General features: G+C 51.8%; 1 protein-coding gene and 2 non-coding genes across 3 annotated transcripts in view; all 3 read left to right on the forward strand.

The window, feature by feature from the left end:
* VAC14 (VAC14 component of PIKFYVE complex) overlaps window positions 1-25,119 on the forward strand; it is a 110,993-nt gene that overhangs the window by 26,601 nt on the left and 59,273 nt on the right. Inside the window, exons 10-12 of the mRNA XM_007940342.1 lie at window positions 11,892-11,955; window positions 19,493-19,637; window positions 19,870-19,935. Of these exons, the coding sequence (XP_007938533.1) occupies window positions 11,892-11,955; window positions 19,493-19,637; window positions 19,870-19,935 (275 nt within the window). The remainder of the gene's footprint in view (window positions 1-11,891; window positions 11,956-19,492; window positions 19,638-19,869; window positions 19,936-25,119) is intronic.
* Window positions 758-828, forward strand: TRNAG-GCC. Its single transcript has one exon. It is a non-coding gene; the product is annotated as a tRNA-Gly (tRNA).
* TRNAG-GCC lies at window positions 1,840-1,910 on the forward strand. Its single transcript has one exon. It is a non-coding gene; the product is annotated as a tRNA-Gly (tRNA).

A 25,119-nucleotide genomic window follows, 5' to 3' on the forward strand; every position in this document is an offset into this window, starting at 1 on the left:
TGGCGAGGCTGGCACAGGACTGGCAGTGTCCTGTTCGGTTGTGCACGGGGTCACTGTGAGTCGGAGCCGACTCAGTGGCACCTGTCAATAGCAGCAGTGTGGGGAGATTCGGATCAGGTGGGCTGCCAGGCGGCAGGGCTCCCTTGACCCTGAACACCCAGCCACCTGAAGCCTGTTCACTGCACTTTGTCCTCAGGGTGAGGGGGTGAAGAAAGCGCCAGATGTAGTCTGCTCAGTGCTTGGGAATCCTTGAGCCGAACTCAGTATCAATAAGAGGTTAAGTTCCTCTCTTCTCCTCTGCTGTCAGACTCCTCTAACACAATTTTCTGGTTTATCCACGACATAAAGAAAACCACATTTACGACAGTTGGGTCTGGAGTCTAACTCTGGAAGCATTATGTAGAACTCTGACGTTTTCCTCTCTCTCGGGCCCCCACCCTCAGGAGACATCACTGATCAGCTTGGGGGCGGTGTCCTCCTTTGTAGAATCACCCAGAGAGATAAAGTGATGCACAGCCCCCCCGACCTTCACAGCTGGCAGACCAAGGTCTCAGCATGCCCCCAGGAGCTAATGGAATTTTCTCCCAGTGCCCTACCCAGACTTCTCGTCCTGGCAGGATCTCAAGCCTACATGCTCCTCCAGCCTTCTGCCTGGGCTTGGCTGGTGGAGTTGAGCAGCAGTCCTTGCTAGCCATCTCAGGTATCATGTTACAGCTGTGAATCAGAGCTGCAAAACAGCTGGAGGCAGACCAGCGAAGCATTGGTGGTTCAGTGGTAGAATTCTCGCCTGCCACGCGGGAGGCCCGGGTTCGTTTCCCGGCCACTGCAGCAGCTGAAAACTTTTTGATGGTCCTTGAGAGAGAGAACTCAGGGAGGTTGGTTAGTGAGTCCTCTTCAAGCTGGAGACTTTTCTTACCAGGAGAAATGGACCTCAGGGATGATATATTTGGTGAACTTCGCCAGTGTACAAACATTTTATTTTGTTTTCTGTTTCCCATTTGAAAAAATTTGGATAGTAGAGAAAAATATTAAAAAGCAAGACTATCCCCGACAGTGGTTAAGTGCTCAGCTGCCAACTGAAAGGTCACCAATTCAGACTCGCCCCTGTTCTGTAGGAGAATGATGAGGCAGTCGGCTTCCTTAAAGGTTTACAGCCTTGGAAACCCTAGGGGGCAGACCTACTGTAGGGTTCTATAGGGTCGCTCTGAGCCTAGATTGACTCAGTGGCAGTGGGTTTTTTGGCATCCCTACCAAGAGGCAGTCAGCACTTTATGGTTGAGATCATTCAATTTATGTAATTCCACATCCTGCTTTTTTTGGCTTGGTGATGGGCGCATTTTTGGTGGTTTGTTTTTTTGTTTCTCTCTCTTTTTTTTTTTTTTTTGCTTGGCTAGCTACAAAGAATTTAAATATTTTATACCAACTTAAAAGTTAGTGCCTCTTAATCCGTAGAGACAGAAAGTAGATTAGTGGTTGCCGGTGGTGTGGGGGAAAGGGAGAGTTGGGAGTAACTGTTAATAGGTACAGGGTTTTCCAGGGGCGATAATGAGAACGTTCTGGAATTGGATAATGGTGATGATTTCACAGCTTTATGGATATGTTGGAAACCACCAAATTGTAGCTTTAAAATGGTGACTTGCTATGTTATATGAAATGTTCTGTTATGTAAGTTACATACTTTTTTTTTTTTTTTTTTAATGCCTCTTCACCTAACTTGGAACCGGGCAGCCTCTGCCCCCACCCTTTCTGCTTATGTGGCAGCAGTGTCCAGCTCTCTGGGGAAGAATTGCTCCGTTCTGTAGGCTGTGGCAGCTGCTGAGAACCTCTCGGCTAGCTGGAGCATTGGTGGTTCAGTGGTAGAATTCTCGCCTGCCACGCGGGAGGCCCGGGTTCGATTCCCGGCCAATGCAGCTTGTTTACTTTTTGGATGGTTTTCCTGAGCATTCCTTAAATAGCTGCCTGCTAAGGAGAGAATCACCCTACAGCCAGGAACATTCAGGCAGCTTGGCTCCTGATTTTACTGCCTCATAAACAGCACTTCAGCAGATGAGCAGCTCACTTTATGGTAGTTCCCGGAGATGGCAACAGCTAATCTTCGGGCTTCACACCCACTGCCAGGCCTGCTCAGCTTGTAGCTATCAGTCTTCACCACAGTGCCCAGGAGATTGTCCCAGCAGGCCAGGCACAGCGAGGAGCTAGCTAGTCGTTGAGGAAGCTCATCTCAGACTCTGCCCCAACTGTTGCAGCCCTCACCGACCCAGCTGAAGACAGAACCTCCCATCTGGTCATCCTCGTTTTGGTATCTCCCTCCCCAACGCAGTCCTGGGCGTTCTGTGCCAGGGCATAGAATCATACAAGAAGCTTTAGGGCAGGAGGGGAACACGGGGGAATAGGGGCTGCAGAGGTAGGTGGGGGTTTCCTTGAATGGCGGCCACTTCAGGAGCCAGCACTGTGCCCTGTTCCACTTTGAACCCCTCAGTCCCTTCCCTGGCCCAGCCCCACATAGGTGCTCTGTGAATAACAGTGGGTTCCTCCAGTGAGTGGGCCTGGTCTGCGCCCTGACCTCGGGGTGGAGATGGGACATCCCACATTATCAGACCTGGCAGTCCTGCTGGGCAAAGGCAGGCAGTGACAAGGTAAATATTTAGTCTGGGAGAGCCGCGCGGCAACACCTGCCAGACTTAACCACTGAGGAATCGATCCTCGAAATCACTGTGGATGTGGGTGACATTGTTCTGTTTCGGGTTTTGTAGCAGTAACTGCTGCGGGAAGCACCACACAGAGGAGGCTGTGGTTTTATCCGGGAGGGGTGCAGTTTAAACAGCTCCTCAGAGGCGGCCTCGCTGCAGATGTGAAGTGTAAGCAGATTCTCAAAGAAGGTGGAGTAAACATGGCTGGGGCCCGAGAGCATTCGCAGCAGAGGGGACACGGTGCGGGTGGTCCCGAGGGCAAGAACGGGCACGTTGTCCCTGAGCAGAGTGAGCGCGGGCTCACTGCTCCCTAGTGAATGGCGCCACGTCGGTTTCACCACGACGTCAGTAAGCAAAGTAAGCCTGCGCTTACCGCTTGCTGGGTCCACCGTCCCTGTCAGGGATTGTAAATTTGAAGAGAAGCTTTGGTTCTGTAGGAAGGCGCTATGGGGTTGGGAGAGAGACAGATGCCAGCCATACCTAGCAGCAGAATCTTTGATGTGGTGGGAAAAAAAGTGAAATTGTTCACTGCAGGTTAGTTAAGTAAGCACAAGTTAGCCTGTGCTTACCTTGCTTATTGGGTATTCCGGCCCTGGGCAGGGATAGCAGTGCTGCTGGTGCACAGGGCCTGACCGTGAGGCATTAGGCGGACTCTGGCTTTCAAGCTGGCTGTCAGTCATTTCAGGGTTTTGAACAGAGGAATGTGTTTGGACCCACCTTTTGGAAGAGTCACTCTGGCTGCTCTGTTGGAAATTGGCTGTAGCGAAGGAAGGCACTCACAGAACTGCAGTAGTCAGGGCGGGGGTGCGGCGGTACTTTGAGGGCATAGTGAGCGAGGCTGAGATGGGATCAGTTCCAGGTGTACGCAGATGGAAGCAGCAGGATCGCTGGTGGGTGAGGCCCAAGGAGGAAAGAGTACCGTAGACTGATATGAGAAAGCAGGAGCAAGGAACAGGTTGGTGGGAGACGAGTTTAGTATAGAACTAAACTCGTGCTCAGTTGATGATGCCTGTTAGGCATCTAGATGGAGCCTTCAGGCAGGCAGCCTGGCACTTGGGAAAGGTCTGGGCCCGCGGTGAGAATGAAGGGGTCACCTGCACATAGATGGTAGGAAGCCATGGGCGTGGGTGAGATGCAGGGAGCCAGGGCAGATAAAGGGTCGAGGACTGGCCCCCTGGGCTCACTAACCTTTAGAGCTGCGAAGACATGAGTTGAGGCAGTGCACTAGGTAGAGACCAAGTCTGGAGGGTTGCCCCAGAGCACTGGACTGTGTCACGTGCTGCTCGTGGACAAGAGGCCTGGGACCTGCGTGCTGGAGTTAGCACCATGGGGGCAGAGACCAGAGCAGCGTGGTGGAACCTGATGAGCATGGGGTCACTCGAGAGCAGGGTATGGGAAGTGGACATGGAGAAGGCTGACAGCCTTTTGAGGAATGTACCTGTGAACTGACGGTTATAGCCAGCAGGTACGGTGAGGTCGAGAGAGATTTTACTTTGGAGAAATTAGAGCAGGCAGTTAGCTGCCTATTGCTGCCATAACAGATTACCACAAACTTTGTGCCTTAATGGAAGCAATACAAATTTACTCTCTTAGGTTTATGGAGGTCCCACGTCCACCATGGGTTGGCAGAGTCTCATTCCCTCTGGAGGCTCTACTGAGAGAGGTTAAGCCGAGGTCACACAACCATCTCTGAGAACTACCGTGAAATGAGCTGTTCATCTGCTGAAGTGCTGTTTACGAGGCAGTAAAATCGGGAGCCAGGCTTTCTGGATGTCCCTGGCTGTAGGGCGATTCTCTCTTGAGCAGGGTGAGGGACTCCATTCTTTGCAGGCCACTTGCGTGCCTTGCTTTGTGGCCCCTTCCTCCATTTTCAGAATAAGTCTGCAGCATTTTCCAGTCTGTCCAAATCTCCCTCTTGTAAGGACTCTTGTGATGACGTTGGGCCCCCACAGATAATCCAGGATAAAGACCCTTCATCGCATCTGCATGGTCCCTTCTGTCTTGTAAGGCACCATTCACAGGTTCCAGGGATTAGGGTGTGGGCTTCTTTGGGAGACATTGTTCAGCCGACCACAGCAGGTTTGTAAGGTGTTGGGAATGATCTAGTGGAGAGGAGAACCTGATGTAGGAGCAAATGGGGAGAAGTTCTGGAGCAGTGCCCCTGAGAAGGGGAGCGGGGCTGATGCCACGTGGAGGCTCGGCCTTAGCAAGGAGCACTGTGTGGAGAGACGCAGCGGCAGGCGGCTGGGCCACTGTGCTGAGAGCTGGTGGAAACTCGCTTCTGGCTGTCTCCACTTTAGGAGAGAGCAGGGTCATCAGCTGAGAGCAGCGGTGGGGAAGAAGACGAGAAAGGAGAAGACATGAAAGAGTCACGTAAGAGCGTGGAGAGAGGAAGGGCCAGGAACGGGTGGCACGCTGCCTGTTCAGGGGTGCTGAGCTGAACTTGCCAGGCTCCTGTGTTGCGATATGTTTGCAGCTTGCCCTGTGTCCAGCAAGGCCTCACCAGGAGGCACAGACCCTGAGGCATCTGTTTTGGAGGGTTACCGTGTTGGATGGGTTCCTTCTGTGGTGAACGTTGACTTGCTTCAGACGTCTCGGCCTGCTGAGATCCCTGCACCAGGCAGGGAGACCCGACCTCACGGAGTATGGCCTTTTCTCTGTTTTCAAATTTTTTAATTTTTGCAAGTCATTTAACGATATTACGGGTAATTTGGAAGACAGAAAAGAAAGAATTGCTCTTGATCTCATCACATTAACTTAACAGCTATTAAAAAAACAACCTACTGCCATCGAGTCAGGTCTGACTCATAGCGACCCCTCCTTTGGTTTCTGAGACAGTATCACTAAGGCAGTAGATTGCCCAACCTTCCTTCCAGGGAGTGGCTGGGGGGTTTGACCCGCCAGCCTTTTGGTTATCAGTCAAGTGCCTTAGGCAGTATGCTACCAGAGCTCCCCTTAACAGCTATTAGCATTTAATTTTCCCCCATATTCCTGTGGAAAACGACCATAGCGTCGTCCAGTCTCTCTCCCTCAGAAGGATCCTTTGGTTACAGTGGGCCCTCCTAGATCAGACCGGATCCTCTCCTCACGTCAAGGGGAAAGTCTAGACTAGCGCTCTCCAACAGAAATAGAACGTGAGCCATGTATATTTTTAGCAGCTACATTAAATAAAAGAAACAGATGAAATTAATCTTAGCCATGTGTTATTTAACCCAAAATTTCCAAAATGTTCTGTGTTGCCTTAGCCTGAGCTCTCTAGAGGAGCAGAACCAGAGAAATGAGTATAAATATATGTAGAGAGAGATTTGCTTTAAGGAAATTGTAGCACAATTCTAGCAGCTGGCAAGCCCCCGATCCGTGGGTCAGGTGACAGAAGACCTCGGCTGCCTCATGTGCTTGCCTGGGCTGATGAACCCCAACTTCTGTAGGCTTACGTCCCATCCCGAGGACCAGAGGTCATGTGAGAAGAAGAGTGCAGGGTGGAAAAAGTGAGTTTTGTCAGAACATCCATTTATTACTGGAGGCAGGCCTCACCCTCAAGGACTTCCTGTTCGACCGATGAGCTGCTCACATCACATCACGAAACAGAAGGTGATGGCATACTGTCTGCTGAACCACTGAGAATCTAGCCTAGCCTTGTTGACACATAGCATTAACCAACACCTACGTCAGCATGTGCTCAGTAATTCAAAAATTGTTAATGAAGTATTTTACTTTTTTCCCCCCATACAAGTCTTTGAAAGCTGTTGCATATTTTGTACTCAGAGCACATCTCAATTCTGACTAGCCATGTTTCCTGGTTTTAATAGTCACAGGTGGCCACTCACTACTGTGGACAACGTGGTTCTAGCCTGTGCTAAAAATGGAGCTGTAACATTTGTTACCCAGATGGATAAGAAGAAGCTTATTGTCCTGCTTCACATAGGAGTTAAATCCAGGTGTGTTAAAACCAAAATGTGAGGGGCCAGATAGTGAAGGGTTATCAGCGTAGAATTCAGTCACACACTGTGTGCTCCACCACTTTCCAGCTGAGTGACTTTGGCAGTTACTGAACCTCTCTGTGCTCAGTTTCTCCATCTGTAAATGGAGGTGATACTATTGCCCACCTTGTAAGGCCCTTAAGACCATTAAAAGCTTTTGTAAAGGCTAGTGTATTTGTGTGTTCTGTCAGAATTCCCAGGTGTATAGTAGAGCTGACAAGGGACATGGCTGTTGTCACTTCTTGGTCACAGCCAGCTACCCAGAGGGAGCAAGTAGTTGGACCCGTGGGCTCAAGACCATGGTTGCAGGGGACATCAAGCTCAATTGGCATAACATACTACACAAAACATTGTTCCACCTCCTACTTTGGCAAGCAAGCAACTGGGATCTTAAAAGCTCACAAGCAGCCATCTAGATGGAACGATGGGTCTCTCCTCATCCAGAGCAAAGAAGAGCGAAGAAAACCAGAGATTCATGGAAACAATTAGTTGAGGCAACTGGTACACCATGCAATCAGCAGCCTATACGACTATGAGACCAGAAGAACTAGATGGTGTCTGGCTACCACTGTCAACCACTCGGAGGGGGATCTGTGTAGGAGATCCTAGATAGAGAGGGAGAACAATGTGGAACAAAACTCAAAATTATTTGGGGACAAAAAAGGGGGGGGGGGACCAGGTTTGCTGGTCCGATAGAGCCTGGTGGAATCACTGAGACTGTGGCCCCTAGCTGCCCTTCAGGTCTGGAATTGAACCCATACCTGTGGCTTGCAGCCAAACAAAAGACAGGCATATGAGTTGAACATTTACCCAAGGTAGATGCACTCCTTGGAGAGAACAATCATGGGAGAAAGAAGGGCTGTTTATGCACAGGGAGATAGCTCAAGGGGCAGGAGTGCATGGAGGGATGGACACCCTGTGTAGAGGTAACTTTTGGGAGGAAGTGGGAGGGGAGCTGTTGCGTTGAGGTAAATTATAGTCGGTGTCATGAGACAAAGTGTATGTGAGCTGCTGTATGGAAAGTGAATTTGCTCTGTAAACTGTCACCCAAATCACAATTTAAAAAAAAAAAAAAAGCTTTTGTAAAGGCTACCATCACACCTCAGGAAAGAGAAAAATAAGTCCTTAGTATTAACGGATGTCCAGGGTTCATGTTTCCCCAACTAACTGAGGATTTTTTTCTTTCTTGCAGTGTTTTGGTTTGTTTTCTTTCTTTCTTTCTTTCTTTTTTTAATTCAAACAGGAGACGATTGGTTCCATGCATTGTGATTGGTTGATATGTCTCTGAAGTCTCTTAATCTATAAGTTGCTTTCCTTCCCTTTTTTTAAAAAAATTCCTTGCAGGTTTTTTTTAAAGAAACTACATCATTTGTCCTGTAACATTTCCCATGGTGTCCTTATCATGGTCCTCTGTCCCCTATAACCCATTGCCATTGAGTTGATTCTGACTCATAGTCAGCTGCCCCAGAGGGTTTCCCAGGCTGTCAGTCTTTACAGAAGCAGACTACCGTATCTTTCTGCCATGGAGTGGCTGGTGGGTTCAAACTCCTGACATTGTGGTTTGCAGCCAAATGCCTTAACCACTGCACTATGAGAGCACCTTTTGTCCCCTCTATTTCCTGTAAATTAGTCGTCAGAACTACTTAATCAGGTCCAAATTCAGATTTTTGGGGGAAAGGGGCAAGAATATAGGTACTGGGAAGAATTTCTTAAATAAGACCCACAGACAAAAATTATAAAGAGAAAGATTGACGTACCATATTTCAGCTGAAAACTTTGGTATAACCAAAAACAGGTTGAAAGTTTTGAGACAGGCCACATATTGGGAGAAGATATTTTCAGTGTGTTTAACTGTCACATAATTAAATCCAAGTAAAATAAAGAAATCCTATAACTCAAGAAGGAAAAAAACAGCTCAGTGGAAGAAAAACATGCCAAGTTCACGAAGAGACGGCTGATCTCTTTACGTAACGAGTGCCTGTGCATCTCTTATAAGGTGCCCGTACCATTTACACACCTCTCAGCCCTCAGCTGACTGCTTGTCATAACAGCCCTGTGGTGTAGGTGCTGTCATATTCCCATAATTCCGTTCTCCCCATTGTACAGGTGAGGAATCCGAGGCAAAGTCAAGGTCACACAGTTGGCATGTAGCAGAGTTAGAGCCCACACCCATACAGATGTCCCGGAGCCCAGCCCAGACCATGTGTTGCACTGCAGTTCTCTGAAGAGGGAATTAATCTAAGCTGCCAACAAAAGATGCTCAGAATTGCTAAGTAAAACAGTGTCCCATTTTTACTCATGAAGTTGGCAAACATGTAAAAGATTACTGCTGTCCTGTGTGAGGCAGCATGGGAGGGATGGCTGCTCCTGTGTTCTTGAAGTGCCTGTAAATCAGCAGCACCTTCCTGAAGGATGGCCTGGAGGCCTGGAGAAATTGCACTCATGCTTAAGGAAGCATGTGAGAGTGAACAATCATGCGCTTTCGCAGCAAATGTCTGACATGGTATCATTTCATCTGTAAATGTGTGCTTCTGAAAGATAAGAATAAGGGAGGCTGCCAAGGGTGTGGAATCCTGACTGATGTTCCCGTCTGGCCTGCCCAGGGGCACCCGCAGTGACCTGCCCCGTGTGTAGTCCTCTTCCAGGATTCCTGGAACTCTACCTCACCTTTCCTGGGCCCTCTTGTAGCAGACGCCAGGCTGCCGTGGCCTGGGCATGGGGAGGCAGCACACTCAGCAGACCCAGCCCACTCCCGCGGCTCTTCCTGCCCCTTCCCCCAGAGCACATCTGGCACTAGACAGGCCAGGCAGCGGCCACGTGCAGCTCTTCTGTTTAACGTGGAAACAAAGGGCCTCCCTAGGTGGTACGAAGGGTTGATGCACTCTGCTGCCAGCCAGAAGGTTGGAGGTTTGCGTCCACCTAAAGGTGCCTTGGAAGAAAGCAGCAGCCATTGAAAACCCAAAGGAGACCAGTTCTGCTGTGACCCACATGGGGTTGCCACGGGTCAGAATTTACTCGATGGCAGGTGGTTGGCCCACACCTGGAGTAGCACTGCTCTGAGACAGAGTCCAAAGTGAAAAAAGCAGATGGCAGAAAAATGTGCTGTGACCCAACTGATGTGGACAAAACAAGAGGTAGGCTAGCCAGAGGCCGAGAGTGGAGCTTGTCACCCAGATGAGGTAGTTACCTGTATGTGGAGGGAGCTGAGATTGCAGGTGAAGGAGAGTGAGGGATTGTGCTTTGTTTTTGTTTTTGTTTTTTAGTTTTTAAAATGACAGTATCCTCGTGTCATTTAACACTTCTAAGATGCCAGATAGAGTGCGATGTAAACAATATAAATAGCGATTTTAAGTTTTGAGAATCCACAGAGTAAGATAAGTAGTCATGGGTTGATGATGAGACGCATATTTGAATGAATGAATAAGTGGGGAGAAGGGCCACCTCCTCCTTACAGCACTGGGCAGTCAGTGCAGGCACGTGCCACGGGAATAAGGCGTGTAGGCCAGACCCACCAGCAGAAGCTGAAATCAGCAGGGGGAGCATGTGAGGAGAAACAAAGACTCTTCCCCAAGACAGGTATTAATTACAAAGAAAGAATGGTAATTACAGGGCAGGCGCTACCTTACCAAGCGACAGGGTTAGCGTGACCAGTACTGAGGCATACCCAGCATGTGTCCTCCAATACAATACCCTGGAAGGGGCACAAGAGCACTTCTGTAAGATTCTCCCCAAATCTCATCATGAGGAAACATCAGACAAAGCCACAGGGAGTTGGCCACGTGCGGGGAGGCTTGGGCTGGGTAGGGGCTGCATCAGGGGAGGATCAGGGGTGCAGGGCCCCAGCCCTTGCCCCAAAGTCACTTTTTTAAAGAGCTTTATCAAGGTCCTCACCCATTTAAAGCACACCATAAGGAGCTCTGGTAGCATAGTGGCTAAAGCACTTGACTGCTAACCAGAAGGCTGGTGGTTCAAACCCACCAGCCACTCCTTGGAAGGAAGGTTGGGCAATCCTACTTCCGTAGTGATACTGCCTCGGAAACCCAAGGAGGGGTCGCTATGAGTCGGGGCCGACTCGACGGCACATAACAACAGCAACAACATAGTTGCCCTCAGCATATCCAGAGTCATGATCAGTCTTGGAACATTTTCATCATCCCAGAAAGAAATACGTGCCCATTAGCAGTCATGCGCATTCTCCCCTCCCCCAGCCCGTGACAACCACTCATCTGCTTTCTGTGCCTATGGACTTGTTTACTCTCCCATTTCATATGAAAGGAATCGTGTGATAGGTGGTCTTTTGTGTCTGGCTGCTCTTCCTTAACGTGTTTTCAGGGTCCATCCATGGTGTCGCTGGTATCAGCCCTTCCTTTCTTTGTATTGCCAATACTCTGTTAGAGATAGGAAGAGCCCTGGTGGTACAGTGATTAAACACTTGGCCGCTAACCGAAAGCTGGCGGTTCGAACCCATCCCCTGTTCTGTGGGAGAAAGAAGTGGCAGTCTACTTCCATAAAGATTCACAGCCTTGAAAGCCCTATGGGGTCATTCTCTTGAGTCCTACAGGGTTGCTGTCAGTCAGCATTGATGGCAGTGAGTTTGTTTGTTGTTGTTTCTTATAGATGTGCCACCTTTTGTTTATCCATTTGTCAGTTCATGGACGTCTGAGTTGGTTCTGCTTTGTGGATGTTATGAACAATGTTGCTGTGAACATTTGTGGGCAGGGTTTGTGTGGATGTATGTTTTCATCTCTCTTGGGTATGTATCTAGGAGCGGAATTACTGGGCCTTGTGGTAACTCCATATTTAGCTCTTGGAGGAGCTGCCAGACTGTCCTCCAAACAAGCAGTCCATGAGAGATGCAATTTCTCCACATCCTCGCTGAGGGTTGTTATCATCCATCCTTCTGGTTTCGGTTTGCGTCTCCCTGATGGTCCATGATGTGAGCATTGCGCAGTCATTTTTAGCGTCCACTGCCCTGGGCCAAAGATCCTTTCGGAAATTTCCCAGATGTGTTCATCAGTAGACGTGAAATTGCTGTGCCTAAAAACTGAAAAGCATGTCTACCTCCTCAGAAGCTCTGAGGGTTGAGCAGATGTTGGGTCCTTGGGGTCCACAGCCACATTCCTTTTCAAGAGCCCTGAATCAAGGTGTGGGGGGCTGGGCCTTCAGTGTGTCCTTGTCTGGCAGCCTTAGGGTGACACCCTGTCCCTCTTACTGTCCACAGGAGGTTCAGATGGTTCCTGCGACCCCAGCTTCAGTAGCAGCATCAGTGTCTTCACACCCGCCAGGTAGGTGGTCTGGTCCAGCCAGAGCTGTTTGTAGAAAGCAAACAGTATAGATCTTTCCTGGGTGCAGGAGAGACTGCAGCCAAGACCCAGGGCAAACTCTGCTGGGGGCCACTGCTTCTGGGGCACCCTAGCACCCACAAGAGGTGCTCACTGAGGGAATCTGAAGGACACTGGCCTTTGTGGGGGGGTCAGGAGTTAGCTGTTGGAGGTCGCAGGTAGTGAACATACAGTGGTGCCTGGGGACTGCAGTGCAGCAGTGGAGATGCCTTTGCTTACGCATGTTCCTCGTCACGGATACTGTGTGGCTGACAAGACCCCAGCTTCAGGAGAAGGCTGTTGGAGGGCCGCCCAGAGACAGGCACTCACTGGGTCCACAGTGCAGATGGACGCCCTCTCCTGCCTGCCTGGGTCAGCTGTAGGGGCACAGCCGTCCACGTGGGGGCAGTGCAGGCCAGAGGCAAAGCTCCCTGCAGACCCTGCACAGCGTCGTGCATGCCCAGGGGGGAATTGGCACAGACTGCCCCTGGCTGAGTTTCCTTCAGGTGGAATTGCCATCTGTGGGGCTGGAATGGATGTGGCGGTATTCCTGCGGGATTTTTCTTCCCTCGGAACACTACACTCGGTGGGGGCCCTGGGGAGTCAGTCGCTTAGAAAGAACAAATACACATCCAACCCCAGAAGGTCCTTAGGACTTTTCCTCCTCAGTAGTGTCTTTAAAATGTACTTCTGTCTTTAAGGATTCTGTGCATGTTTTTCAAAGTCTGCAAGTAACTATTTCTGAATGGGTACTACGGCTGGAACCTGTAGTGCTGGATGCCGTTGCGTCGATTCTGACACGAATCACCCTGTAGAACACAGTGGAACTGTCTGTAGGGTTTCCAGGGCTGTGATCCTTAAGAGAGCAGATTGACTGGTCCCACAAAGCCACTGGGGAGTTTGGGGTTGGTGGCTGAGCGCTTTAACCATTGTGTCACCAGGGACCTGGATTGTCCAAGCGAGCCAGTCGATGCTGGTATTCATTTGTTTGCTTTGAGTTAGTTTTCACACAGTTCTAGAGCCACATGGGATGGGGACACAGCAGGCCTCTCTGTTCTGTGCTGAGGCCCCAAAGCCCCCAGTTGGGACCGGGGTTCTGGTTTATGCCTGTCACTCAGGAGCCAGTGCCGGATCCCACCCTTCTGAAATTAAGATAAAACGGGAGCAGTTTGTCCGGTGCTTTCACTCCCTCGAGGGATGAACATCTCCCCATGGCAGCAGCAGCCTGAGCCTCACTCGCTGTGCTCAGGAGGGCGGCCTTGTGGTGGGAACTGGAGCCAGGGTGCCCGGGCTCTGGGTTGTGGCGTGTGGGCTGCTGGCCCCACAGGCAAGAAGGAACTCCCCCACCCGCTGGAGATGGCAGCAGAGGAACAGGGTGGAGGAGTCTGCTCATCCAGTTTCGCTGAAGGGCAGTTGGTGTGGCCAGAGGGAGGCCGATCTGGACCTGATGTCATCTTGCAGGGCCACCAAAGAAACAAAACCCACCCTGTGATGTTCCCGGTGCATCAACTTGTCTGCAGCACTGCCCTCAGTTGCCAGTTTTACCTGGTCCAGGCCAGCCTAGGGCTGCATCAGGGGGCCCTCCAGGGCAGAAAACTGCCAGCATCAGTGGTGGTCCTGAGAGTGGGCACTGACCCGTGGAGATACTGCTGAGAGCTGTGGACCTTTTCACAGAGCAACATGCATGCACGCACACACACACATGCACGGTGTTCTAGATAGACTGTCAGGGTCTCAGAGAGCTCCCTGGAGCCCATTTCTGCGTCTGATTTAAAAAAAAAAAAAAAAAATCTCACTTGGACCAAACTGAGGGAGAGTAACTGACTCACAAGTATAAGCCTGTTCCCCTCCCTCAGCTTCCTTGCTGCCCCAGATGTGAGGAGAGCCCCTGAAAAGCAGGGGCAGATTGCTCTGGTCTGGGTCAGTGTCTGAGACGGGACCCCAGGAAGAGCTGCCTGGGTTTCTGCACTGCTGGCAGGAGCACAGAAGGTGCACAGGAAGTGGAGAACGGGACTCCCCGGGAAGCGGGGAAGCAGAAGAAGCTGGCTTGGAGGAAGCAGGCTTGCAGCAAGGACAGGCCTGAGAAGCAGTGGTCACCACCACCACGTCTTGGGCAGTGCTCACGGGCACCAGGCACTGGCCTTACTGCTCATGAACCTGCTCAGTGGTGGAGCTGAGCAGCCCGGTGCACACCCTGACCCCACCACGCCTGGAGGGCTTGGGCAAGGAGCTTCACCTCTCCCTGCCTCTGTTTCCTCATCTGTACGCCAAGTGTAACAACAGAAGCCACTTCACAGGGGTGTGGAGCATTCACGAGTTACCGTATGGAGAGAGCATGGGCCTGGTGCATCTTTAAGCTACTGCAGTACAAGGGCCTTGTTATTGCCCTTCTTTGTAAAATGGCTCAGAGAGGTTGACTTCTTGCCAAATGTCACTCAGCACGTGAGTGGCCCAGCTGAGATTCAAGCTAGATCTGTCTGCCTCCACAAGCCATGCCTTTAACCTGTATCCCGTCTCTTGGAGAGTTTCAGAACTTTAGTGTCTCAGCCTCTGCAACTCACCTGACCCGGGAGTATCTCACTCTGATGCGCAGGGCCTTTCCGACTGTCATCAGTGACAGCCACGACAGTTCTCCTCATACATGGGGCAGGCAGAAAGATCTAGAAGTTAGTGCTTCTCAACCTTTAGCATCCCTTGATTGAAAAACAGTCCTGATCTTTTATTTAAGGAAAAACAAAAACAACTTTGAACTCAGAAGATTTTCTTTCCAATGTACCTTTGTTCTGATTTGGTTAGAGAGAGAACATATGAGCACCATGAGAAGTTAGGCAATAGAAATAAAGTGCTATCTCCCAGGGTGAGCCCCGGGAATTGTGACTCTTACCATACTGCAGAGGGGTCGCTATGAGTCAGGTTCGATTCGACAGCACATAACAAAAACATGATTCAGTCCATCTGTGCTTTGATAGCACGTAGCGCCGTGCGTTTGGAGATGGTCTTGCCTACACATGTAGGACATTTGGTTATGCAATGATGTGTAAGAAAATGCTCAGTTGAGAGTGGGTTTTGCATGCTCCTTGCAATAACTCAGAAGCCCCCAGGAATGAGTAGACATTTTGGAGCCAGTGCAGGAATGTATTTAGAGTGAGTTCGCTTCCGTTGTCCGGGTGAGGTAAGCCAGGGTGTAGGATGCCGTGGTTGGGAGGTGAGTGCGTCAGGCACACACCCCGTGCATGAAGGGCCAGGTTCCTTGGGTCAGCCTCCGAGGTGCGACTCAGAGCTCAGCTCACAGCAGCAGCTGCTGCACTGAGCTGCTGAGACCTGCTTCCTCAAGGTCAGTGGGAGCAGCAGCCCTGCCCGTGCCCAGGCACCAAGGTCAGCATCTCTGGTGTCCTGTGATGCACCTGGCAGCCATGACCTTCATCTCCAGCCAGCCCAGGGAAACGAGACCCAGGAAGCATGTCTGTAGCCGAGGGAGTGGGTTCTCCATAGATGACCTCCTGGTCGCCTGGTACTACTGCCTTGTCTCTGGGCCTCAGTTTCCTCATCTGTGGATTGACCAGTTTGATTGTGTAAACCACAAAGTCCCTTTTACTTACGAAGTCCTTTGGCTGGTGGGTTGACGATGACACCCACTACCTCACCAGTGATCTCAAAGGTTCCCTGAGCTGGGGAGGTTTGGCTGGAGTTGGCCTTTGTTGTGAGGAAGGAAAGAGAGTGTTTGGATGCACAGTGCTGCCACTTCACACACACACATCAGCACATGAACTCCATCTTTCTATATTTGGCTTTGGTACAGTGCTGTCTGACGGAGGTCCCACCGTGAGCTAGCCCTTGCTTTCTGCCCTTGATGGGGACACAGCTATCAGCTGAGGAGTTTAGGTCTCCAAGGCAGCGTCTAGCCTGGCCTCTTGGATTTGGAGCCCAGCCTCCCCAGTGTCATCTGCCCTCACCTGGGGACTTTCCCGGCCTTTCTAGAAGATAATACATTGCAGAGTGTGCGCTAACCTCCTCCTTCCACCGACACGTGGGGCCGCCAGGTCTGATGTGGCCAGAGAGTGGTCAGTCTGCTCAAGGGGCAGCCATTCCCCTGCTCCTCCCTGCAGGGGCGGTTGGAAGTAATGTGTCCCAGTCTTTCCCGAGCCCAACCCTCTGAGGTGATGGTGAGTCAGGCCCTTGCCCTGGAGTTAGACTGCTCAGATTCAAACTTCTGGCGCCACTGCTTCCTAGCTGTGTTTCCTGGACAAGTTACACATCTGTGCACCTCAGTTCCCTCATCTCCACAGTGGGGATGAGAACATTACTTCACTTAGAGGCTCCCGTGGGGGTTAAACCAAGAGCTCAGCACGGCGCTTGGCACAGAACGTTTCCCCAAGAAGTGTAGGTTATTGTCACTTTTGGTACCATCATCGCCGTCATTGTAATTAGGCCTTCCGCCCCCTGAGGCTCATACACACACTAGGCCTGACCTGCTATGTGGGGTGGAAGGAACTGGGCTGGCGCAGGCTTCCTTCCGACCAGCAGCTCTAGGGCAAGGCTGCTACTAGGTACAGTCCTGAGTCCCCCAGGAGAGTGAAAACAAGACCTTCCTCCCGGGGTGTCAGTTTCAGGGGAGAATCTGGCAGCAACCTGCCAGGCAGGGCTACTCATGAAGCGCTGGGCTGGTCCTGCTCGGGAGAGAGGCTTACTGCAAACCTCGGGCCTTGCACTGGGAAAGAGCTGCAGGCCGGGGAGGGGCCGCTCCATTTAGCCCCAGCAGCTGCTTTGTGAATTGCTGTGTGCGAGGCCTGGAGCCCCGGGAGGTGGCTGTTTACCACCACCACCCAGGCTTCTCTAGCCCCAGGATCCTCCTGGCCCAAGGAGAGGGCCTGTTATGCCGCACACCAGAAGGCACCAACAGGAACCAGAGACAAAGAGGAACATGGAGACAAGACAGTAAATGCTGCCCACCTACAAAATTGTCAGAGCTGAAGAGAAAATGTTGAGGAAGGCTGGGATTGATGCTGGCTGGGCTGGGAGCCGCACTGGCCGCTGGGCGCTTGCTGGGGCTGGTCTAAGCTGAGGTGCACTGCACACGTGAAATACACAGCGAACATAACCATCTCTCATCTTACGTTGATTACGTGTTGAAAATGTGGGTCTGTTGGGTTGACTCAAGTATATTATTAAAATTAATTTCACCTTTTGCTTTTTTCTTCTTAACGTGGCTGTCAGAAAATTTAGAATTGCACACGTGGCTTGCATGACCTTTCTGTTGGATAGTGAGCTCTAGAGAATGGCTGAGAGCCCACACCTGCCACACTGGGTTCTTTTCGTTTGCCCGTCTGTCTTAGGTGACCAAAGAATGGAGATGTTTTGATAACCTCAGACAGCATGAAGGGCTTCTCAGCTCTCCTGAGCTGTCGCTCACACACCCAGGTCTCCTGGTCACCCGGGGGCTGGAAGTGCCCACTCTCACCCCTGAAGTGGGCACCATGGGGCTCATCAGGCCATATTAAAGAGCGATTCCATCTGGCAATTAGAGAGCGCAGAGTCGTGCCCTTTAGGAATTCACATCAAATGAGCATCCGAGGGGCTGCAGGTGAGTTAGGAGCTCATGGTCACTGAGTTCCTGATGCCAATGAATAATTGAGCAGCCTGGAAATACCACAAAAGACTGTCTCACAGGCAGGCAAGAACTGGTGCTGAGGGAGACAGACAGTCTCCCCTGATGTCCTGAGGCTTTCTGCCTGCCCTGCCCCCACCCCTGAAGACCCTGGCCTCTCTGCCTGCAACCAGAGTGCTAAGTCCATTCCTGGCAGCAGCACACCTTCCCTGGGAGGCTGCCCAGGACGATTGTGACTGAAGAGCCGCAGGGTTCAGTCCCAAGAAGCCCAGGGCCTGGGCCCCTCGCAGCAGGAGCACGTTTTGAACAGTCACAGCGTTAGTCCCAGTCAGAGGCTCTGCTGTCTGTTTCTCGGGAGTCGCAGCTCCAGGGGCCACTGTCAGGTGCAGGGGCGAGGCCAGAAACTACCAGGCGCTCCGGAGTTCGCAGAGATGGCAAGCCATGAGCCTGCCCTCACACAGAAACTGTTCTTCCATTGCCTGGTGAAGGGCCCTTCTGGAGGGTAAGGGGTGTTATCAGGTCCCTCCCCTGTACTTTGTGGACATGGGTGGTTTTTCATGTTTTTTGCTTTATTAGGAAACCAGTTGCCATGGAGTCATCTCCAAGCCGTAGTGACCCCACGTGTGTCACCACTGAACTGGGCTCCGTCACATTTTCAAGGCTGATTTTTCAGAAGTAAATTGCCAGGCTGTGGTAGTTAAGTTTTTGTGTCGAATTGGCTAGGCCTGGTTGAGTGGCTGGGTAGCTGGTGGTAGTTAATCCCCATGAGGAGACTTGCAATCAACTCCATGGTGGGATCTACCACAAGCAGCTGGGTAACTGCTTTTGGGTATGTGGTTTGCTTCCTGTATATAAAGAGAAGCCTTTGTGAATGGTCTCTAGCCTAGGGCGCGCTTGGACCTGCATGTAGTCATGTTGTTGCTCAGCAGTCTGCTATGCTCTGCCGACCTTGGGACTTACAATGGACTTGAGTTAATGGCCTGCCATGTGTTAACATCAGGACTGTGCCTTTTTATTTGTCAGTCTTGGGCGTGGCAGCCAGCAGCTATCTGAGTGAAGAAAAGCCTCTAGTTCCAGTTGGCCAGGAGCAGGAGGCAGAGCTGGACCCCAAGGTTGAGGGGCTTTTACTCAGCCCCTAGAGCCTGGCACTTTGACCTTGGACTTAAAGCCTCCATATTGTGAGAGAATAAACTCTTGTTTGTTAAGGCCATCCCATTTGCGATATATTCCTGTCAGAGTGGCACTAAGTAACCAGAGTACAGGCTTTTCTTCCCAAGTGCCCGTGGGTGGACTTGTATCAGCAGCCGTTCAGTTAGCAGCTGAGCATGTTACCTGTTAGCACCACCCAGGGACTCCCTGATGTAAAAACCCTACTTTTTAGGAGTTATTTTTTAGTTGTGGAGTCGGATCCAGCCCACAGCGACCCCTCCTTGGGTTTCCGAGGTGGTATCACTATGGAAGTAGATTGCCCAACCTTCCTTCCAAGGAGTGGCTGGTGGGTTTGAACTGCCAGCCTTCTGGTTAGCAGTCAAATGCCTTAGGCACTATGCTTCCAGAACTCCTGCCTGATCCAAAAAGGGTCTGGAATTAAGTGTCTCAAGGACGCTTAAACGGCCTTTAGGCCCTGAGGTCTGGTAGGACCAGCTTGATGACGGTGGAGATGTTTTCTCCTGTCTAAGCTAGGCTAGTGCAGGGGGAAAAAGGAAAGGAGGTTGGTGGGAGCCCAGCAGACTGGGGATAGCTCCAACCAAGCCAGAAGCCCGAGGCTCCTTGGACTGGGAGGGGCACAGCCCCGCATCGAGCCCCTGGGCTGGGCTGATGCGCGGTAGGTGTGGCTCGGTGGACGTGGGGTGGGGTGGGCTTTAAGTCACTGCTGCTGCTTGTTCTTGCCCCCAGCACTGAAAGGGCCCCAGTGACCCTACACCTCGACGGGATCGTGCAGGTCCTGAACTGCCACCTCAGTGACATGGCCATTGGGATGATGACCAGGATCGCCGTCCTCAAGTGGCTCTACCACCTCTACATCAAGACTCCCCGGAAGGTGAGCCCCACCCATTCACCCAGTGGGCTCCTCCCAGCCCCGGCACCCCTCCAGGTCACCTGGGTTTAGTCAGCCTGCCCCACGCGCGGGTCGGGTTTGGGTCGTTGCAGTTCTAGAGAAAGCCTGGAGCAAAGGGGTGACTGACACTGTGAGGGCTGCTTGGTGTTGGGGACAGAGGTGGCCGTGCAGGGGCGAGGGGAGAGCTCACAGCGCCCTGCTTCTCTGCCCCCAGATGTTCCGGCACACGGACAGCCTCTTCCCCATCCTGCTGCAGACGTTGTCCGACGAATCCGACGAGGTAGGGCGCCCCACCTGGCTTCCTGGCGTTCCACTGGCTGCCCAGCCTCCCTCCTTTTCAGTGCCTTTGGGATCTTGGAGCCCAAGGGTGCTTGTTTGGTTGTTCTCTTAAGGCAGCACCCAGACATGTGCCCCATTCTTCACACCTGGTGCGGAGCATCTTCCCAAGAGGTGAAGCTGCACTTAGGACCCTGGGCTTTGGAAATCAGGACTCCTCTGGAGCCCGTCTGAAAAGGGCCCCGGGGCAGGGCCTCAGTGAGGGAACAGGCTACATAGGGCTTCCATGGCCTCATGGGAAGGCAGTGGAGAATGGTGGCTGAGAGCACAGGCTGCTGCGTCAGGCTGCTGAGTCCAGAACACCTGGTAGAACGTAAGCAGGTAACGTCGCTGCATTGCAGGTTGTACTTTACCTGCCCGGGGGGTGACAGCAGTACATTGGGGCTGTGAGAATGGGTGACCCATGTCACGTGCTAGACGCCCTGCTGCGCATAAGGTGAGCACTCGCCGAGCATCAGTTATTCCATTCACTTGAGCTTAACTCCAGTTTGAAATTAGACCCCTAACGTCTTGCACCAAGACCTGCTGCTGCAAAAAGGAAAGGCTATCCCAGATCCCAGGCAGCAGGAGTAGCCCCTCTGAGCGAACAAGGGAGCCTGGCCTGGGCCATGGGCCCTTCTATCATCTGACGGTGGGCTGCCAGCTACACAGCACACTTGCCACCATTCCTTTCTGTGACATTAGGGTCGGGTGGTTCTTTGTTGGGACTCCCCTGCCTCTAGCTGAGAGGGCAGGATTTGCAGCCGGGCATTTCCTCCGTCCATACCAGTCCGTTTGGCTGTGTGTCAGATGCCGAAGGTCTGAGCCCCCACCTGCCCCTCCTCCCTCTCTAGTAGGTCTAAGGGCAGCTGTGCTGTCCGCGAGGCAGTGGTTGCATGCACAGGCCTGCCCACACTGCCCCATGGGAGCATGGGAGTGGACAGGGCCAGTGTTGGGGAGGCGAGAGCTGTTTCTCCCATGTCTTTACCTCGGTTCTCCCTGGGCTGGTGCAGTCCATGTGGGGTCCCAGAGCAGCCACCCTGCAGCCTGAGTGCTTTCCTGAACTTGTGCTGGACAGAGTGGGTTCAGAAGCAGACAGACAGGGATCAGCCGCAGGTCCTCTAAGTAGGGACTCTGCATGTCTAGATGATCAGTGAAGGTGCCCTTGCCCCTCCTGCCTGCTCATCTCCTGCCCCCCCTTTCCTTTCTGAGTAGTGCTGAGCCCCACCCCCTTCACCCCCAGGCCCGGGTGGACTTGGCCCACTTCTGCCTGTGACTCATCGCTCAGTCACAGCCCTCATTTCAGTACAAAAAGGAAGGGAAGAACTCTGCTGATTGGCTCTTTCCCGAGGCCTTCACTGGAAGCCGCTGAGTTTTCAGTCCTTTAAATTGAGTTGTTTAATCCCATCCAGCTTCCTCTGCTGGAAATTGGGTTTGGTGAATGTGTGTGCTTAAGGGAGCAGAAGCCGCGGTCCACTGAGCAGCTCTGTTCAGCTTGCGACTGGGAAACTGCATTTGCTGAAGTGCCAGATGTTGTCAGGGCTTTGGGCGCATCTTGGGAGCCTCAGCTAGGGAGAGAATTGGGGGTTGCTGTGACAGAAGTAGGAGCTCTGGTGGCATAGTGCCTAAGGGATTTGACTGCTTCACCAGAAGGCTGGCAGTTCAAACCCACCAGCCACTCCTCAGAAGGAAGGTTGAGCAATCTACTTACGTAGTGATACTGCCTCGGAGACCCAAGGAGGGGTCGCTATGAGTTGGATCCGACTCGACGGCAGTGTGTGACAGGAGAGAAGAGCCCCTGCTCTCCTGGCTTTACGGAAGGGACTCTCGTAATTCTTAAGTGTCACCTGCCCCATCTCATTGGCAACTTTGAGGGCCTACTGTGTACTCAACAATGGCATACAGCCCTGAGCCAGACAATCTTTCCTCTTGGATCGCCTTTCTGGGTCCTCCTTCCATATGTGGTATGTTCAGAGTTCTCAGGCTCTGGGCAGTTTGCACTGATATCAGGTTAGGCTCCCTGGGGCTCAAGTCTGTCTGTCAGTTCACTCAGGCAGGACCACAGCCAGCCTGGTGGGGAGAGCCCTACCCCGGTCCTGTTTGAGGTCTTCCCTGGAGCCTCCATCACTAACCTATGAGTTTAAGCTCTACCACTTCTTATTGGTATGCAAGTTACTCAACCACCCCAGGCCTCAGTTTTCTGAACTGTAAAATGGGAACAGGCCCAGCACAGTTCATAGTTAATTGTAAAGATATCATTAGAAAACCCAAATCCACTGCCGTCAGTGGGGTTCCAACTCATAGTAGCCCCATGTGCGTTCCAGCACAACTGTTGCATAGAGTTTTCAATGGCTGGAATGCTATGGAAAGGAGCCGTGGGGCGCAGTGGTTAAAGCATTCGGCTTCTAACAGAAAGTTTGGCGGTTCGAACCCACCAGCTATTCCATGGGAGAGGGATGTGGCAAGCCTGCTTCTGTGGAGATTGACAGCCTTGGAAGCCCGGTGGGGCAGAGCTCCGCCCTGTTCTGTGGAGGCACTATGAATAAAGGAATCGACTAGCTGGCAGTGGGAGTCTTATGGGAGTAGATGGCCAGGTATAGGAGCCTCAGGCACAGGTTGCCCATTGTCTTAGATGATTCTTTATAATGGCTTACATGTGTGAAGTCTGTAGGTGGTCCCTGGTGCAAAAAGGGCAAGGAGGCCCACATCTTCTGACCTCCTCTAACCCCACAAGAGGAAGGCAGAATCACCATCAATAGCCCAAGGCCTATTACTGCAAGGCCAGACATGCTGCCTCCCTCCAGCCCTTTCACCAACCGTTCCTCCCAAAGCACCTACTACCTCTCTCCTGGGTTCAATAATTCACTGCAGTGGCCACACAGAACTCACAGATTATGGGGGGTTTATTAGGGAAGCACCAGGCTACAATTCAAGTTCAGGAAAAACGCTCAGTCTCTCAGCCCGCCGTCTCTCAGACAAGTCTCTCACAGTCTCTCCCCCAGCAGTGCATGTCCCTCGGTGTCTTATTTAGCAACGTGTGTCTCTTGCGTCTCTTTCCCAGCAACACGTGTCTCTTTCAGTAGTACGTGTCTCTTTCTGCATCACGGTCTTCCTCAACCAGCAGTCAGAGAGTGTTCTGCCTCTAGGAGGCCTCCTTTTGAGCCCGGGAGGGTGGTCAAACTAGCCAATCATAGCATCAGAACTCTAAGCACTTGAGAGAGAGTGGGCACCTCCCAGAACATTGTTTTGTGCCACTCCCAACAGAAATACTCCAGGTGGACAACTTCAGCAATCAGGAGCTCCTCAGTTGCCCATAGAAAATCCCACCTTGGAGTTTACAAAGACTTATGGGTAGAAAATCCACAGTAAGTAATTTACTGCACCACACCTGGGAAGCACCAACAGTTTGTCCTTGGCTACTAACTGAAAGGTTGGCAGTTCAAACCCACCCAGCAGTGCCGCAGAAGACCATGTTCTGTGCCATACTGTGCTTGGCCTGCTCCCATTTTACAGTTGGGAAAACTGAGACCTAGGGTAGTTGAGTAACTTGCACCCCGATAGGAAGTGGTGGAGCCTGAACTCAAAGCCAGATCTGATTACAGGGCTGATCCTCTGAATTACTTATCCACCACACCTGTGTTTTCCAGCGTGTGGTCCCAGCCCCCAGGTCAGAACCAGCAGGGGAATGGGGTGCTTGTCGCTCACTGCAGCATCCTGCCCGTTTCCTCCTGGGATTGCTCCCTCCTTAAGGTTTCCTGGCCCTTCCTTTTACTCCACACGTTCTTGAGAAGGGTGCTCAGTTAGGTGTGTATTTTGAAAAGCGCCCTTTGTCCACAGCTCTTACTGATTTACAGAAGCTCTTTGTATATTTGGGATGTTAAACTTTGTCGTGTATGTTGCACATATTCTTCTCTCCCAGTAAGATGGTGATAAACCCTCATACCCCTCACCCTTGGTGAGAGCCACTGCCCTCAGGGATAGATTGGACCCAGGTGTTAATGATGCAAGAGCTTGGAGACCAAGCTCTCCCCCACCTCCCACCTCACAGTGGGGCAGTCCCACTGGCACATGGCTCACTGGGGCGTCTTCCTGCCACTGTTGTTTCCCAGTCGTCCACACCCTCTTGCGTTCTCTGTTGTCTCTGCTTTTCCATTCTTCAGGATAAGTGGCTGTTTCCTCTTTGCTGCCTGCTCCTTGCAGACTTTGTCTGAAAATCCCTTCATCTCAACATCTCTTTTGTCAAAAAGAATTTGCAGGTGTCAAATTAAAATTCTCATCACAGAGTAGAAATCCTCCCATTAACGAGAGATGAACCAAAAGTGTGACCCTGATTTGATGGCTCGGTGCACTGGGAGCATGCTGTCCTCTGAGGCCCAGGTTGAGGGGTGGGACTGCCCTGGCAGTGCCCGAGTTTGGCAGCCTCATGAGCCTGGCAGCTGTCACATGGCAGTGAGCTCTTTCAGGGCGGATGGCCTGGCTCTGAGCACTGAGGGGGCAGGGGTCTCTCCGTGTTCCTGATGGTGCTGCTATAGGCAGAAGCCTCAGGGTAATCTTCATGTTCCCAGGCGCAACTGCCTCCCAACCCCCATTTAGAATTCTCAGCTGGTCTGGGTCCTGGAAAAGACCTGGATGGACCGCTGGCCACCAGACCTGGGTATGAATCCCGGCTCTGCTCTTCATAGTGGGGACTTGGGCAAGGAATTGAGTATCTGTGGACCTGCGAAGGGAGCTCTGGGGGCGTAGTGCCTAAGACACTTGACTGCTAACCAGAGGGCTGGCGGTTCAAACCCACCAGCCACTCCTCGGAAGGCAGGTTGGGCAATCTACTTCCATAGTGATGCCGCCTCAAAAACCCAAGGTGGGGGGGCGTCGCTATGAGTCGGATCTGACTCAACGGCAGTGTTTGGTTCGTTGGTTGGACCTGCAAAACAGGAAGAATGATACCTGCACCTCCCTCAAAGCTTAGTGTTGGAGAGACAAGACAAAGTATAAAGTATCAGCATAGACCCTAGACTGTTTTTTTTTTTCTTTTTTCCTCCTCAATTTTTGTTGTGATTTGGGTGAAAGTTAACAGAGCAAATTCATTTTCCATACAGCAGCTCATACACATTTTGTCTCATGACGTTGACTGCAATTCCCCCAAGGTAAC

The sequence above is a fragment of the Orycteropus afer genome, unplaced genomic scaffold (assembly GCF_000298275.1).
Source record: "Orycteropus afer afer isolate SDZICR_OR568_19922 unplaced genomic scaffold, OryAfe1.0 scaffold00067, whole genome shotgun sequence".
NCBI lineage: Eukaryota > Metazoa > Chordata > Mammalia > Tubulidentata > Orycteropodidae > Orycteropus > Orycteropus afer.